This window comes from Stenella coeruleoalba, assembly GCF_951394435.1.
Source record: "Stenella coeruleoalba genome assembly, chromosome: 15".
In the NCBI taxonomy this organism is placed as follows: domain Eukaryota; kingdom Metazoa; phylum Chordata; class Mammalia; order Artiodactyla; family Delphinidae; genus Stenella; species Stenella coeruleoalba.
In genome coordinates this window covers 21,694,132-21,709,560 of record NC_137161.1, presented here as the reverse complement: position 1 = coordinate 21,709,560, position 15,429 = coordinate 21,694,132, and the positions used below count along the sequence as shown (strand labels likewise).

The 15,429-nt window shown below is 39.9% G+C and overlaps 1 protein-coding gene across 2 annotated transcripts in view; it reads left to right on the top strand.

Annotated features, from left to right (window-relative positions):
* The window catches only part of CTNNBL1 (catenin beta like 1), a 165,022-nt gene that overhangs the window by 28,542 nt on the left and 121,051 nt on the right, over positions 1-15,429 (top strand). Inside the window, exons 2-4 of one of the 2 annotated variants that reach the window (XM_079944290.1) lie at positions 701-889; positions 5,225-5,331; positions 13,954-14,095. In XM_079944290.1, coding sequence (XP_079800416.1) covers positions 701-889; positions 5,225-5,331; positions 13,954-14,095 — 438 coding nt within the window. Of the gene's footprint in view, positions 1-700; positions 890-4,536; positions 4,619-5,224; positions 5,332-13,953; positions 14,096-15,429 lie in introns of those variants that run through there. The other variant, XM_079944291.1, reaches the window with a different exon arrangement.

Here is a 15,429-nt window from a genome sequence, read left to right as displayed (position 1 = left end):
TTCAGTAGTGCCCTGTTTTATTCCAGCTGAATGGCAAGCAATTGTAAAAACTCCTCCATGGATTGCATTGTCAGAGGGAGAATGAGACCCTAACAGTGCGGTGGGAAAAGCCCTGGACTAGGAGTCCGGAAGTGCCGTTCTATTTTCAGTGCTGCTCCTGGCTTTGTGACCTTGGGTAATACTTGACCTCTGGGCCTTACTCTACTCTGCTGGAAAGTAGGAATTTAGAATGTTGTAGACCCTTGGAAGTTGTGTATGTAATATTCTCTGTTTGAATTACTTGTGAGTGACTATAATCTTTTTTAAATCTGAATTAAAACCAGGTACTAAGGGATTGGTGTTGGGGACTGAATCCTAACTAGTAAATTGATCTTAACCCAGCGTTCCCTTCTCAAAGTAGCCTTGTTCCCCGTGATTTCTGTATATACAGGAACTTCTGTGAAGTGCTAAACTTTACATATTGAAAAATACTTGTAACAAAAACCAGCTACCTTGTAGGTGACTGTAATCATGTATTTATAGAATCGTTGCAGGTCTGAGAAATAACCACTTAGAGCTTTACTTCATTCTGTGGGAGAAATTGTATGCTCTGGTGTTTTTCAGTCAGGGAATTCCGAAAACTTTTAGAATGCTTGGTATGTATGCCCTTATACATATTTTCCAGCTCTCAAATCCTGTGTTTCTTTTTTCTCTTCCTTAGCCCAACAGGGGCACAAAACGTCCCCGGGATGATGAAGAGGAAGAGCTGAAGATGCGTCGGAGACAAGCTGGTACTCGAGAGCGTGGCCGCTTTCGGGAGGAGGAAATGACTGTGGTAGAAGAAGCAGATGATGACAAAAAACGGCTGCTTCAAATCATTGACAGAGAGGGTGAGGAGGAAGAGGAAGAGGTAAGGTGGCAGAGCTGGGCTTGGAGCTCAGATGCTCGGCCCTGACACAGCATCTGTAGAGTGTAATTCAGTGCTAAATGCTTAATTTCCCTGAACTTCCCAGCTTAATCTGTAAAATGGGGTTAAGAATACTTATTTCACAGTGTTGACATGAAGGTTAAGTGGAATAATGGAGTTGGGAAAGCATCTTACAAACTGTAAAGAACATTACAGATAGAGTTTTTAAATTATTCTGGATTATATATTATAATCGAGGCCCAAGCACTGAACTGTGGGGCAATTAGTATGGACTGAGGAGGGTCAGAGAGGCTTCCTAGCCAGTACTGAGGACACATAGAGGGCACTCATTTTTAAGTACAGTCAATAGTCTTTGAAAGAGGAGTAGAATTTTGTCAAACAAGTGGAGGAAGGGCTTTTCAGGCAGTTGAGATGGCCTTCGCAAAGCAACGAAGTTGAAGAAATTAAAGGCGCAGTTAGGGGATTAGGTATTTAGATGTGACTGAAAAAATATGGTTTAGGGAAAGAGATACCCAAGGCCCTTTCTATTTGCTGTTCCTCAAGGTGCCTTAGGGCCTTTGCACTGACTCCTGTCTCTGAACCTTTTTACTTCTGTGTCCTCTGCTGGCATGCTTTTCTTCCCCTGATGCTTTTTACATGACTGGTTTCTTCTCATTCAGGTCTCAGTTCAGGTGTTTCTTCCTCAGGGAAGTCGTTCCTGTCTCTGAGGTAGCCCTGCAAGTCGTTCTCTTATTCTCTTATCACTTTATTCTGTATACTGTCTTCACAGCACTTATCATGATCTGAAATTCCTGTTTGTTATTTTACTCATTTGTTGTCCTCTCCCCAACCTCTGTTGAAAACAGGGACTGGCTCTGTTTTGTTCACAGCTGTATCTCTAGCATTCAGAGCAATGCCTAGAACTTGGTGTAGGCCCTTAACAAGTATTTATTGAATGAATAAATGAATGAAGCCGAAAAGAATAGAGGTAAAATATCAGTGATTAAAAATAATGTGACCTTACCTTTGTGTCTCTTTAAATCCTTAAGTGTTAACTTGTATGTAATTTCACTCTGACATTTTGTTCAGTATGAATTAGATTCTTAAGAGCCAGCTGTTTTTTGGTTCCCTTAAAGACTTGATGCTAAGTTTGGATTTAAAAAATGAAGCTGGAGTGTGAATCTGAGAAGAAAAAAAAATTGATTCATATTCCAAAAAGGTCTTTATTGTGTTATGACAGTAACTCTCTCCTCATTAGGATTTCTACCAGTGGTAATTCGGTGGTCTGCCCCTAAGAGATGGTGACACTTTGGAAATCTGTGGTGAGAAACAGTCTTGGATTTCCTCTCTGAGGGCAGCAGCCCTGCCAGCCTTAGACAAACAGTGTGTGTAGCACATCCTCCCTCTCTCCCTCACTCCTTACTAGCTTCTGATCAGTCTGTTAGCCCTGCAGCAGCAGTTAATTGGCAGGTATAATTCCCGTGCCGGGCAAGGCTGGTACTGGAGGATTAGGATAGTAGCTGTCATGGGTATAAGGTTTCTAGCCTGGAAGACAGAAATGGGATGTGGGACCAGCCCTTCTGTTAAGGGATAGGGAAAAAGAGGTCGCTTTGTAAAAATGACGCATGGAAGGCCACAAGTCCAGGAGTTATTTTCTCACTGCCACCAAAGTCCCATTTGATGAAAAACAAGTGATGTTTGCCCCTGTAAAGTCAGGTGAACTTGTAAAATATTATTGTCCTTTTTGTGCTACATCACCAGCATTCATCTTTCTGAAATCTCCCTCTGGTTTCTGACGTTGAGCTATTAGAGATACCGCTGTGGCTGATGACTAAGACTGATAATTCGGTTTTCCCCCAGTGTTGGAGAGAAATTAAAGGAGGGAAGGCCAAACCCTGGAGAGGCTAAGACTTTGGGAATCCTGTGAGAGCTGTATTATTAACACTAATAAAGTTTTTTCCTACAGGGTTGGCAGGATGTTAGCTAAGGGAAAGAAAAGCTGTAGGTACTGAGATTGCTTGAAAGTGATTTAACCCTTTCCTAGCAATTTAAATTATTTTAGTTAAATCCCAGTGATAAGTTGGCTACGTTAACAATCATGCTAATAGTTACAAATAACAGCTTATATTAATAGAGTGTCATACAGTTTATAAAACAATTTTAGGTACCTCATGTCTTTAGGTCATCTCTATGATGACCTAAAGTAGTTTTCCCCTTTCTCCCTGCCTTCCTTCCTTCCTTCAACAGATCTTCATTGGATGTCTCCTGTGTGCCAGGCCCTATCATGGGCACTGGAGAGTCAACAGTGAATAAGCAGACATGGGCCACTAACAGAGGTTTGGGGTTGGAGAGATTACTGGGCCAAATCCTGCCAGGCCTTCCTTATACAGGTCATGTGAAGGATTTGGGACTTTATTCTAAATGCCAAGTGGATGAATTCACTTATGAGGTAGAATCAATTAGACTTGGTGAGGGTTTGAAGATTATATTCAGCAAAGTAACATTGCCACGTGGGTAGTAAGTAGTGAAGCTAAGCTCTGAGTCCTGACTGAGTCCGGGCGCTGACTTCAGTTTTTTTACCAAGTCAGGGTACCTCTCCTTAAAGCTGTAGACACTGGGGAGCGGGTGGGGTTCCAACAGAGTACCTCAGGGTCCAGGAGTCATTGATAAAATCTAAGAAAGGTGTCATGCCCAAAATGAATGTATAGGTATCTCCCACTTAAAACTCAATATGTCGGGGCTTCCCTGGTGGCGCAGTGGTTAAGAATCCGCCTGCCAATGCAGGGGACATGGGTTCGAGCCCTGGTCCGAAAAGATGCCACGGAGCAACTGGGCCCGTGCTCCACAACTGCTGAGCCTGCGCTTTAGAACCTGCGAGCCACAACTACTGAGGCCTGTGCACCTAGAGCCTGTGCTCCGCAACAAAGAGTAACCCACGCTCGCCGCAACTAGAGAAAACCCGCACGCAGCAATGAAGACCCAACACAGCCAAAAATAAAATAAGTAAATTTAAAAAAGAACCTCAATATGCCAAAATCTAAATTTAATAGCTAACATTTTTAGGTACTTAAAAAATTATGAGATGATTCAGTGCTTTCATAGCTAACATTTTTAGGTACTTAAAAAATTATGAGATGATTCAGTGATTTCCAAAAGGATCTATTTCTGGTTCTCCATTTTTTTTTTTTTTTTTGCGGTACGCGGGCCTCTCACTGTTTTGGCCTCTCCCGTTGCGGAGCACAGGCTCCAGACGCACAGGCTTAGAGGCCATGGCTTACGGGCCCAGCCGCTCCGCGGCATGTGGGATCTTCCCGGACCAGGGCACAAACCCGCGTCCCCTGCATCAGCAGGCAGACTCTCAACCACTGCGCCACCAGGGAAGCCCTTCTGGTTCTCTTAATAGCAGTTTCTTTATTGCTTTTAGGTGTGAGTTTTGGTCAGTGACTACAAAGTTACGAAGCTAGGAGTTGGGAGAGTGTTAGAGAGGCAGAGTGCACTGCAGCACATTACTTTAAACTGGGAACTAAACTGAGGAAAAAACATTTCTGAAACTTTAGTGTAGATTTTTTTTTGGGGGGGGGCGAATGATTCTGTTTTCAAAAATTCACTTTATTTACCTTTGTAGGTATTATTCCAGTGTATGAAGTAAGAATATTCTGTATGGTCTGCTAGTTTTTTTATGCTTCCTCTGAGCGAGGTTACTAAATTCTTGTTGCTGTATCGGGATTCCAGGTACCTGTCTGATACCCTTCCTAGTAGCTAGTAAGGACTAGATACAGTAATGTATAATATAAGAAACACAAAGCAGTGACTATTGCTAATTAACAACCATTCTTATGGGTGTACAAAAATAGGCTATAAGTTGAATTTGACGTATGGACCATAGTTTGCTGACCCCCGGTGTAGGGAAAAGATTGAGGGGCACTGCCACTGACTCAGGGTTTGACCTTGAACAAGTTCTTTAAACTTCTAAATGTTATCTTACCTGTACAACAGAAGAGAAGGACGAAATAAATATTAAACAATATTCATTTAGTATCGTTGCTTACTCCATGCCATACGGTATGCTCAAGAAATATTTGTTGAATGAGTGAGTCTTTAATACCTTAAGTTGAACTTCCTGTGCTAGATGTGAGACACACAGAGTGATGATACAAAGTAGCATGTGATGTACACCCTTAACCCTCATTCTAATGGGGGAGGTAAAGTATTTACTGTACAGTTAATCCAGAAAGGTGAGGGGCAGAATGGCATGTAAGAGCCACGGGAAAGAAGTAGTGATTAGTGAATAAGAAATCCCTTTGGACTGAAATTGTTGCATTTGTCTCTTTACCCCAGGAAGAACCATTGGATGAAAGCTCAGTGAAGAAGATGATCCTTACATTTGAAAAAAGATCATACAAAAACCAAGAGTTGCGGATCAAGTTTCCAGACAATCCAGAGAAGTAAGTCTCTGTTTTGCTGTTTTTGCCCTTTCTCCTCTGAGATGTTTTGTTTGCTATTTTGTTTTGCTCTTTGTGTATTTTGTGTTCCCAGGATGACCCACATGTTTGGGAAATCACTAAAAGTACTCACAGGACTCGGAGTCAGTGGTACTCAAGGATACACAATATGATCAGCAAGGGGAAAAGACACATCAGGCAGTTTGGAGAAATTCATGTACAGGCTTCCTGTGTTTTCTCCCTTCCACTGGGAGGGGTCAACAGACCTGCTCCTTTTTCCAGCAGTGAAATACATCATCACATGTGCAGTGTTTCTGTTAGGAAAGCCCATTTGAGACTCTGAGACCAGGGTATTTATTGAAGACAGATCATAGCATTCTCTGCCAGCAACAGCTACCAAAATTCCAGACTCACAGAAGGAAAGCAGATGTTTGCAGATGGGCAAAGCAACCTTATCACTTAGGAATTGTTTCAAAAGCCAGGTTCCCAGCTGCCAGCCTAGGACCAGGCCCTTCTAAGGATCAGGCCTGTTATGTTAACTCTTTTTTGCATTACTCTTCTCAAGGCCCCAGGAAGACTGACCATGGCTGCCATTAGTGATAGCTTTACTGTTGAGAAATGTCAAAGGCTTTGGGGTTAGACAAATATGGGTGTGACTCCCACATGACCTTGAGTAAGTCATTTCTCCTTTCTTAGCCTCAGGTGTCTCATCTGTATAAAGAAATAGTACCTTCCTCACAGGGTGGTTGTGAAGAATAAATGAGAATAATGGCAAGTGTTTAGCTCAGTATCTGGCACATAGTAAGTGCTCATGAAATGATAGTTAATATGGTTGTTACTACACCAGCTCCTCAGTGCACTGTGAAGTGCTATAATGAGGAGTCTGATAACTTTGCATCAGTTTTGAATCCTAAGTAAATGGATTTTCATATTTATACAGATTTTAATGTCCTAAATCTCTCTTTTCCTCCCTTCCTCCCTCCCTCCTAGGACATACACTTTTAATGAATCTTAATATGCCTAAGGCCCCTAGGCAATTAGGAGTTGAATAGTATAGTCTTTGCACTCAAGTTTAAAGGTTACTAGGGAGACTGACTATAAATGCATGGTAGAAGGAAGTATACTTTAAAAGAAATACAAGCAAAGAACTGTGGGAGCAAAGAGGAGAAGCAGTGAATACCACATCAGGGGCTATTGAAGACTTCACAGAAGAGGTGGTATTTGAGCTGGGCCTTGAAGAATGATTTTGATTTTAGTTAGGCAGAAAACATGGAAAGGCATGCCAGGCAATGTGACTAGCAGGAACAAAGGCACAGAGTTATCAGAGGGCATCCTGTTGTCATGGCAACTTGGTAAGGCTAATGTGGTCCACTACATTCTCTCTGTACTGTGGATGAGGAGGTGGAGAGGGGAGAACCCGGTTACTGGACTTGGGCCACAGCCCCCTTTGACAGTAGGAGTAGCTAGATCAGAGCTCAGCTTTCCCCACACCAGAGTCCTATCAGTTTTTGTGCTGACCTCTGTCATGCAGCAGTAATTGCACTTGTCATACTGCTGTGTGTGTGTGTGTGTGTGTGTGTGTGTGTGTGTGTGTGTGTGTTTGATTATATAAGTAATACATGGATAGATTGTCATCGTAAAAAATACCAATAGTGCATAGTAGAATGAAAAATGAAAGCTGTCCTTCACTGCACTGATCCCCTTTCCATTCCTCTACTTAGAGATAGCGCCTGTGAACACTTCTGTGAGTATCCTTTTTGATTGTTTTCTGTACACTTATTTACATATATATAAATATGCAAATATTTTTCTCCTACCTAAATCATACTGTACATATTCTGCACCTTGATTTTTTTGGTCACATAACGGAAGATCTTTCAATGTTGGTGCATGCATATTTACCTTATATTTTGTGCCTGGTGCCTAGCATTTCATGGTTTGGAGATACCATGATTCATTTATTATGTTTCTATAGATGGACATTTGGTTATTTTAAATATTGGTTTTTATGAACAATGCTGTAGTGAACCTCTGTGTACATGTGTCTTAGTGTACATGTATTTCTATAGGATACACATCTAAATGTTGAATTCCCAGATTGAAGGGCATGTGCGTTTTAAACTTTGATAGCTACTGCCAAATTCCCCACCATATCCTTTAGTTCTGTCACCAGCAGGTCTCTTTCCCTACGTTCTTGCCCACAATGAATTTGATCTCTCAACATCTTTGCCATTTGTTTTATTGTTATTTCTTTACTCAGCGGCCTTCCTGCATTAGACTCTGTGTTCCTTTTAGTTGGTGTGTATTGTTTGTCTCTGTAGTACCTAGCACGGTACCTGCCATACTGTAGGCACTCAGTAAACAAGAGAGATCTTATATAGTTGATGTCATATTTACTACATCCCTATTGCTCGGAACCCAAGGATACATTATGAGGCAGCTATGCCACAAGTTGATGACACTGGAAATTTAAGAAATCCAATTTACTTCTTGGAATGGCAGTATTACCTTTGCCCGCTTGGTAGGTATACTTGTCATTTTAGAGCAGCGAGTTTCTGCAGCTTATGTTCACCATCTACATCTTAGGTACGACAGATGCTATATTGTTACAATTCATGAACTGGTTTTAAGAAAATGTTGTTTTATTTAAAAATATCAACAGTGTTTTCCATTCACACAAAATTTATATACTATTTTAGTTTTAAAATCTAAACATTTGAAAATTGAAATTATACATAAAGAACATTTTTTTTTTTTTTACGTCCAAAAGCAGTTAGGAAACTACATTGTGTTTTAACCTTGAGTTCTTGAATTCTTATTGGTGCAGTGTCTTTTATAATTCTCTAGACCAGCAAGGTGCAATTAAAATGAAAATTGCTAGAGCATATTTGAATGAAACTTTCCGGTTGAGATCAGAAACATTCAAATTTATTTTCCCATATATGCAATTGTCATTTTGATTGCATACCAAAAAATGCCTCTCTTCATTTGGCTGCATTTCAGATTCAATTGACACTTCTCTTATGCAGCCTCTACTTTGCACTGTGTGATCTTTCTCCCAAACATCACATCTGGTAGAGTGTGCTGTTTCCCTAGTAAGTCCTTTAGTAGTTTCTCTCTTCATTTTTGCAGGGGCAGAATTATTTAGTTTAGTGGTCCTCAAATTTTTTAGTCTCGGGATCCCTTTGCGCCCTTAAATTATTGAGTACCCCAAAGTACTTATCTAAGAAAATTCTAGAATATTCAAGTACACATTTCATTAGCCATTAGGGCAATGGTATCATCACATTGTTGTATAGTTGTCTGAGAAACTCCACCATACACTCCTGAGAGAATGAGAGTGAAAAAGGCAAATAATGTTTTGGAGTTGTTGTAAAAATAGTTTTGATCTTATAAACCCCTGAAAGGATCTCCAGCCACCACCTGCAGTCCCAGGACCACACTTTGAGAACTGCTGATTTAGCCAGGTGAAGGAAGCATCATGTTGTCTGTGCACTTATAGCTGGTTTTGTGATTGCAGGAGGACTCGTTGGCTTCTGTTGTTCTTATAGTGTTTTTGAACATTGCTGATCACTTGCTAAAATTCACTTTTGTGGTTGAGGGAGAACATCCTGCTGGTCTGAAGCAAATGTACATGGGCAAGCTAGCAGAATATTCTCCATCCTACCAGATGGAATCAGTGACCCCATCTCAGCCTGGGTTACTGTTTTGATATGTTGCTCTATTGCTTTCCCGTTGACCTCTAGCTCGATTCTCTCCCCCCAGCTGTGAGTCATCTGTTGCTGAAGGTACACCTAATCCCTAGGCAGCCGTGTGCAAATACTGTAGTGTGTGATTTTAAATGAGTAGGCTTGGACTTTTGTCAGCAAAAAGAGAATTTTCTTTGTTATAGTGTAGCAAACTTGAGGGTATCTAGATTCATTGACTACTACATGCCAACACTTGTTAGGCATTTTATTATCTCTTTTAATCCTCACTATAATTCAGATAGGAAGATCAAGGAAGTTGAGTTTTAGAGATAGGTTAGTTAATATTCTGTCTCCCTTGACAAGGCTGGAGCCCAGTGCTCTGTGTTCCAATGGCAATTTTCTTGGGCAACGCTGGATATCCTTACAATGAATTGTATGTAATAGATTATTTATATTTGTGCTAGGCTAGGAGTTCGGTGAGGACGGCAACTGGGATTATTTTGCTATCTGTTATATCCTCAGTACCTAGCACAGTGACTGGCACCTAGTATGTGCCCATACATACTTATTGACACACTGCTAATGGTTACACAGCCAGTAAATAATGTTGCTGGGGTGTAACCCAGGTCAATTTCATTCCTACGTCCAGGCATTTCCCACTATATCTCGTTACTCATGTCACATGGGACCCCAGTGGTATTTTTATGCTGTTTCCCTGCTCACAGTTGACTTTCTGCTCGTTTTGTTGTGATAATTTTCTGACTTTCTAAACTTAAAGATATTTGATTAAGATTGCATATTTGGAAGAAGGATTTCAAAGTTGGAGCGGACTGAAAGGTACAGTCCCTTTCTCCCTTCTCATCATTGATTTTTTTATATCACCTTTTATTAATTACCCCCAGTGACAAAGATCTAACTTCCCAGAGAAACTTATTTCATCATTTGGCAGCTCTGACTCTTTAAGATTTCAACTCCGAATGAAAAAGAATTTCAACAAATCCTCCTGTGAGAGGATATCTAGACTCCTTATAACCTCAGTTGCTTCCCCAAATTAGTTTCCATATCCCTCCTAAAGTATGGTTCCCATAACAGATGTCACAGACTTTTATGGTCATCTAATCAGCATAACTATCTTGTCTTCTTTTAAGCAGCCTAAAACCATAACAGCATTGGTGGCAGCTACTTTCCTCTGCTCCTTCATTTGGAAGGCATCTGCTGAACTTCTGCAGTGGACCAGGGAGTGTGCCCAGTGCTAGGTGTCCAGAGATGACTGAGAAATAGTCTCTGTCCTGGCAGAACTGTTTGGTGGTCTGATTTGTATTGTGGTTACAGTTGAGTAAAACCATCAGGTCCTTTCTACACATGTCCTCTTACTACACTGTATCTTTCCTGCCCCATGTATTTGTACTTGACTTTTTGGTTCAATGCGTTCTCCACGTAGACCCTAGGTAATTTTTCTCCTGTTAGATTTGGCCCATCATCATTGCCTGTCAGAAACTTTTTGAATTGATTCTGTCAGCTGCTGTGTTCACTATAAGCTTTGTGTTGTATGACATTTGTTAAGTTTGCCTTTTATATATCTTCACCCAAGTTGTTGATCAAAACATAACAATAAAATAATATAGTTGATCTAAACAGACCTAAGGAGGGAGCCCTGCAGGATACCACCAGAAGCTTCTCTCCAGGCTGACATTCATTCACTAATTATCACTCAAGTCCCCAAATCTCTTCCTTGTATGCAAGATGATTTTGTTTATTACTAGTTAGTGCCCAGTCTCCCTTGCTAATTCTTCCCAGTGAGCTGCAAAAATCTTTTGTCAAGTTACTCTCAAGAAATCAGATTTTTTGTTTTGTTTTGTTTTATACTACCCATGTAAGGCAAATAAGCCTTAGAGGTTTGCTGAGCCCATTAGATTCAAAGATTAAACAGATCTACTGCCCCGTGGAATATCTGAAGTCTGCACCAGCCCTTCCATGTCATGATTCTGATTTGGTTTCCACACTTTAGGTGATGGGGAACTAGTGATTTAAAAGGTAATCTATTTGTAAGCACTGTGGAAGGAGACTTAAAAAAAAAAGTGGTATGGGGGGGGGTCTGACAAAAATAATTTTGAAGTTTACTTGGAATAATAAGCAGGTGAGAATAGACAAGGAAGCATTCAAAAAGAAAGCTAACATAGGAGTGTTTTGCAGTAACAGATATAAAATATATTGTAACACTATGCAAGTATGGTCCTGGCTCAGGAATTTGCAGACAAATCAATGAAATGGAGTGAAAAGCCCATAAACAGATTAGAGTACACATTAAAATTTAGTGTATGATAGAGGTGGCATTTCTTCAAATTTGTGGAAAAGAGATAGATTATAGTATTGGAGCAATTGGCCAGACATTTGCAGAGTATAAAGTTAGATCTTTGCCCTATATTATACACTGAAATAAATTTTAGTTTTGTTACTCCTAAACATTTAAAAATGTATAAACATAAAAGTACACCATATATCTGATCTTAGCATAGAAAAAACCTTGCTCAGCATACAGGTAAAATAGAGTTCATAAGGCAAAGGTAATTAAAAGCCTTTATGTCAAAAAGCACAATGTACAAGTTAAAGGACAAATATTTTTCTCTGGGTTTTTTTTTTTTGCAATATATCACAGAGATTAATTTCATTAATATATAGAGTGCTTATAAATCAATAATAAAATGAACACCCGGATATAAAAATGGGCAAAGAAGAAATACAAATAGCTAGTAAACATTAACACAATTTTTACCATGGTGGTATCAGAAAAGCAAAATTTAAAAAAGTTACATTTCCCATCTCAATTAGGAGATTTTAAATAGATAATACTTTTTTTGAAGAGGGTGAGGGGAAACAGGGAGTTCATACACTATTGGTGCCTTTCTGGCAGAATATATCAAAACCTGTTAAATTATGCATACTCTTTGACTTGGTACTTTCCTTCCTGGGAATTATCCTCACACGATAGTTATGAATACATGCATCTTAGTGCCATTTGTTATAAAGGAAAAAATTGGAAACCATCTGAGTGTCTGACAAAGGGGGATTGGTAAAATAAATTATGGAACATCTATACAAGGAAACACCATGTAGCTTTTTAAAATGTATTATTTAGAATAGGACTTTCAGATAGGCCTAATCTGTTCCCTCTCCATGATTGATTGGTAGTCTTTTCTTGGAACACTATGTTGAGAAGGATTCTGAAGCCATGTCTGGCCTCAGCGGGGGAGATGCTGTGCTCAGTGAGGGATTTTGCCAAGGGAGAAGAAGGACTGACAGCCCTATTGGATACTGGCTTTTCCTGCTGTAGAAGAATGTTTAATGATAAGAGGAATTGTTCAGACTATGTTAACAACAACAGCAAAAATTATATATAGAACTGTATACTGTGTAGGCTACTTTTAGGCAGGGGGAAGGCTATGAGTTGAGAAAAATGACTTAAACATACCAGAGTATTATCAATGGTTATTTCTGGTTAATAAGATCATAGATGATTTCGGTTTACTTTTTGAGGGCTCTTCTTTCCTTTTCCCAGTTTTCTACAAAAAGTGGTGTTTTATAATCAGAAAAAACTACATAAATGTTATGATTAAAAATGGTAATGGAGAAAAACAGTGGTAAGATATTGTCTAAATTATGGACATGTTTTAAAAAATTACAGTCTCCAGATTTTGTTCTTACAGAATCTCCAGAGTTCTGGGGAGGTGGTATTTGCCCAGCTCCTCAGCATCTGGAGGTTCAGGAGTCCCTGCTTATGTTCCTTTTCTTTGTGGCCTCAATTCAGTTAAGCAGGCATCTGTGGATACATAGAGACAAAAGATATAATTCCTGTCTTTAAGAAGCTTACTTTCTGGAAGGGAAGATAGACATATTATATGTGTTAGTAGTAGTAATAGAAATGAGAGCAAATGTACAGTGCTTTTTGCATGTCAGACATTTTTTAAGTGCTTTATGTGTATTTGTTCATTTACTTTTTACAGTAGCCTATGAGATAGGTAACTTTATTATCCCATTTATTATACAGATGAAGAAACTGAGGCAAAGAGAGGCTAAGTAAGTGGCGAAGTGAGGTTCAGAGCCAGGCAGTCTGGCTCCAGAGTGTGTTTAACCACTGATTCCTCTCAGCCAGTTATTTTTTCAGTTGCTTTACATGGATTAGCTCATTTCCTTTTCAGAACAAACCTTCCTGTCTTGTTCATCAAAGGCTTAGCGGGCATTTCTTCTATGTCAAACACTGGGGGAGGGCATGCAGAGGTGAATGCAAAGCAGTTCTGTTCTTTGTGCCTGGGCATAGGTTTGCGGAAAGGTTCAGGTGTGGAAATGTGAGTGAAGTATCTTGCTACTTAAGGTATGGTGGTGATTACAGGATGCCAGACTTTACTTTGGGATCTTTCTCTTAATCAGCTCATTGGAAGGGGTGTGGGGGAGGGGAAGGTATTTCTGGATGGCAGCAGAATCCCTGTACTTTCCTTTAGGTAAGGGGAATAATTGGCTCTTGATCTGAAGTGGTAGGTAAGAGAAGCCCTTTTTGGATCAGTAGGATAACTATGTTCAGGACAACAGAGTGAATTGCCATTCCAAGGGGTAATGGTCGCTAATCCACAGGACTGGTGGGCGGTTAGAGCATCTGATGCTGCAAAATGCTTTCGAAGCCTCTAAAAGGCAACTTGTGACTGCACGAGTAAGGGGAACCCTGTAGTGAGATCTGAATCCGAGATTGATTTTTGTAATGAGGAAATCGATTTCCCAAGGAAATTGTGTGACAGTATGATTTTTGGACGAGCATACTTCTTGGTTGGTCTGTTGTAGACACTTTGACAGATTGTCTCTCTGTCTGGATTATGTTGCTGTTTGCTCCTCAGTACTGATTGTACCCCTTCCCTTTCAATAATGCTGTCTTGTTTTCCCTTCCTAGGTTTATGGAATCTGAGCTGGACCTAAATGACATCATTCAGGAGATGCACGTGGTGGCCACCATGCCAGACCTGTACCACCTTCTGGTAGAGCTGAATGCTGTTCAGTCTCTCCTCGGGTTGCTTGGACATGATAATACAGATATCCTTTCAGATCTGTCCTCAGTAGGAAGGCAGACGTGGTGGGGGAATGCTGTTTACTCTCTTCTCCTGTCTGTCTCTGCTGATGTCTGCTGTCACGTTTGGTTTTCTATTTCCATTTTAATTTTCTCCCATCTTGAATCACACGCTGCTCTTTACTCATTCGAAAGTCTGGTTTTTATCTATTAATAAATCTTGGGCAACCCTTAATTGTCCTACTTGCTCTTATTAGTGTTAGAATTCATCGTGATGTATCCTGTTCATACATTAACAGCATTAATTTTTCAGGATCTTGATTTGGGGGCCCATTATATAGGCAAAACCAGACAGGATTTACATCTGTTGATCTACACATCATTTTGCTAACAGATGGCCCAGTGGAGTTGAACCCTCCTCTAGTCTCACATTCGAATGTCCAGGAAGACAGGGATTTTTATCTACTTTGTCTACTGCTATATTCCCAATTCCTTAAAAGAGGCTGGGTGCACAATAACATTTAGTATTTGTTGACAGCGTTAGACCTAAACAGACAGTCTAAGTTTGATTCCCTGTATGAAATGTGGTGCCCCTCCAGCCCTTAGTATTCTCATCTGCAAAAGTAGATGAGTTATGTCACTGGGACGTAACCAGACCTGGATACCTTAAGGTCTAACAGACTTAAGGGCATAGAACATTAAATTACCGAAGGATCTAAAAATTGTGAATTCAGTTGTCACCTTGTTTTCAAGACTTAAATGCTATAGACTCTTCTGTGGGAATGATACTGTGTATATTCGTAGATGGCATTTACTGGAAAAAAATATAAACATTCATATATATATATATATACATATATATAAACTTTTGCCTTTCAGTGTTATTGAGGGGATCAAAGGAGTTCATATAAGTGCTAAGCAGTTTCTGATACATAGTAGGTATTTAGTAAATGTTACTTTTAACTGAAGCTGAATCATGACTTAAACCTTTTTATACTTTGTCTTTGCTATCAGATGTGAAACAGCTTTAGTGGAAAAGGTTTTTGATGTACCTGTGGTTGGGGTTACGGTCATTAAAGCAAATTCTCTTCCAATAGTTGTTCTGTTTGAATATAGATTTCCGAAGGTAAGAGACAAATGTAGTTAGTCTGCTTGAGTGATATTCATGGGAAATCTGCTGCTGCTTCATGTTATTTTCATCTTTCTGGTAATCTCTCTCCTGAGAGCATGTCTGACTAGGTTCTTTCCTGCCTGATAATTCTCATAGAAATAAATCAGTGAATAATCTTAATGCAGGCTTCTTGAAGGGTGATCTTTTAAGCCATTTCTGATAATTCATGGAATGTTAGGCAGTATTGAGAA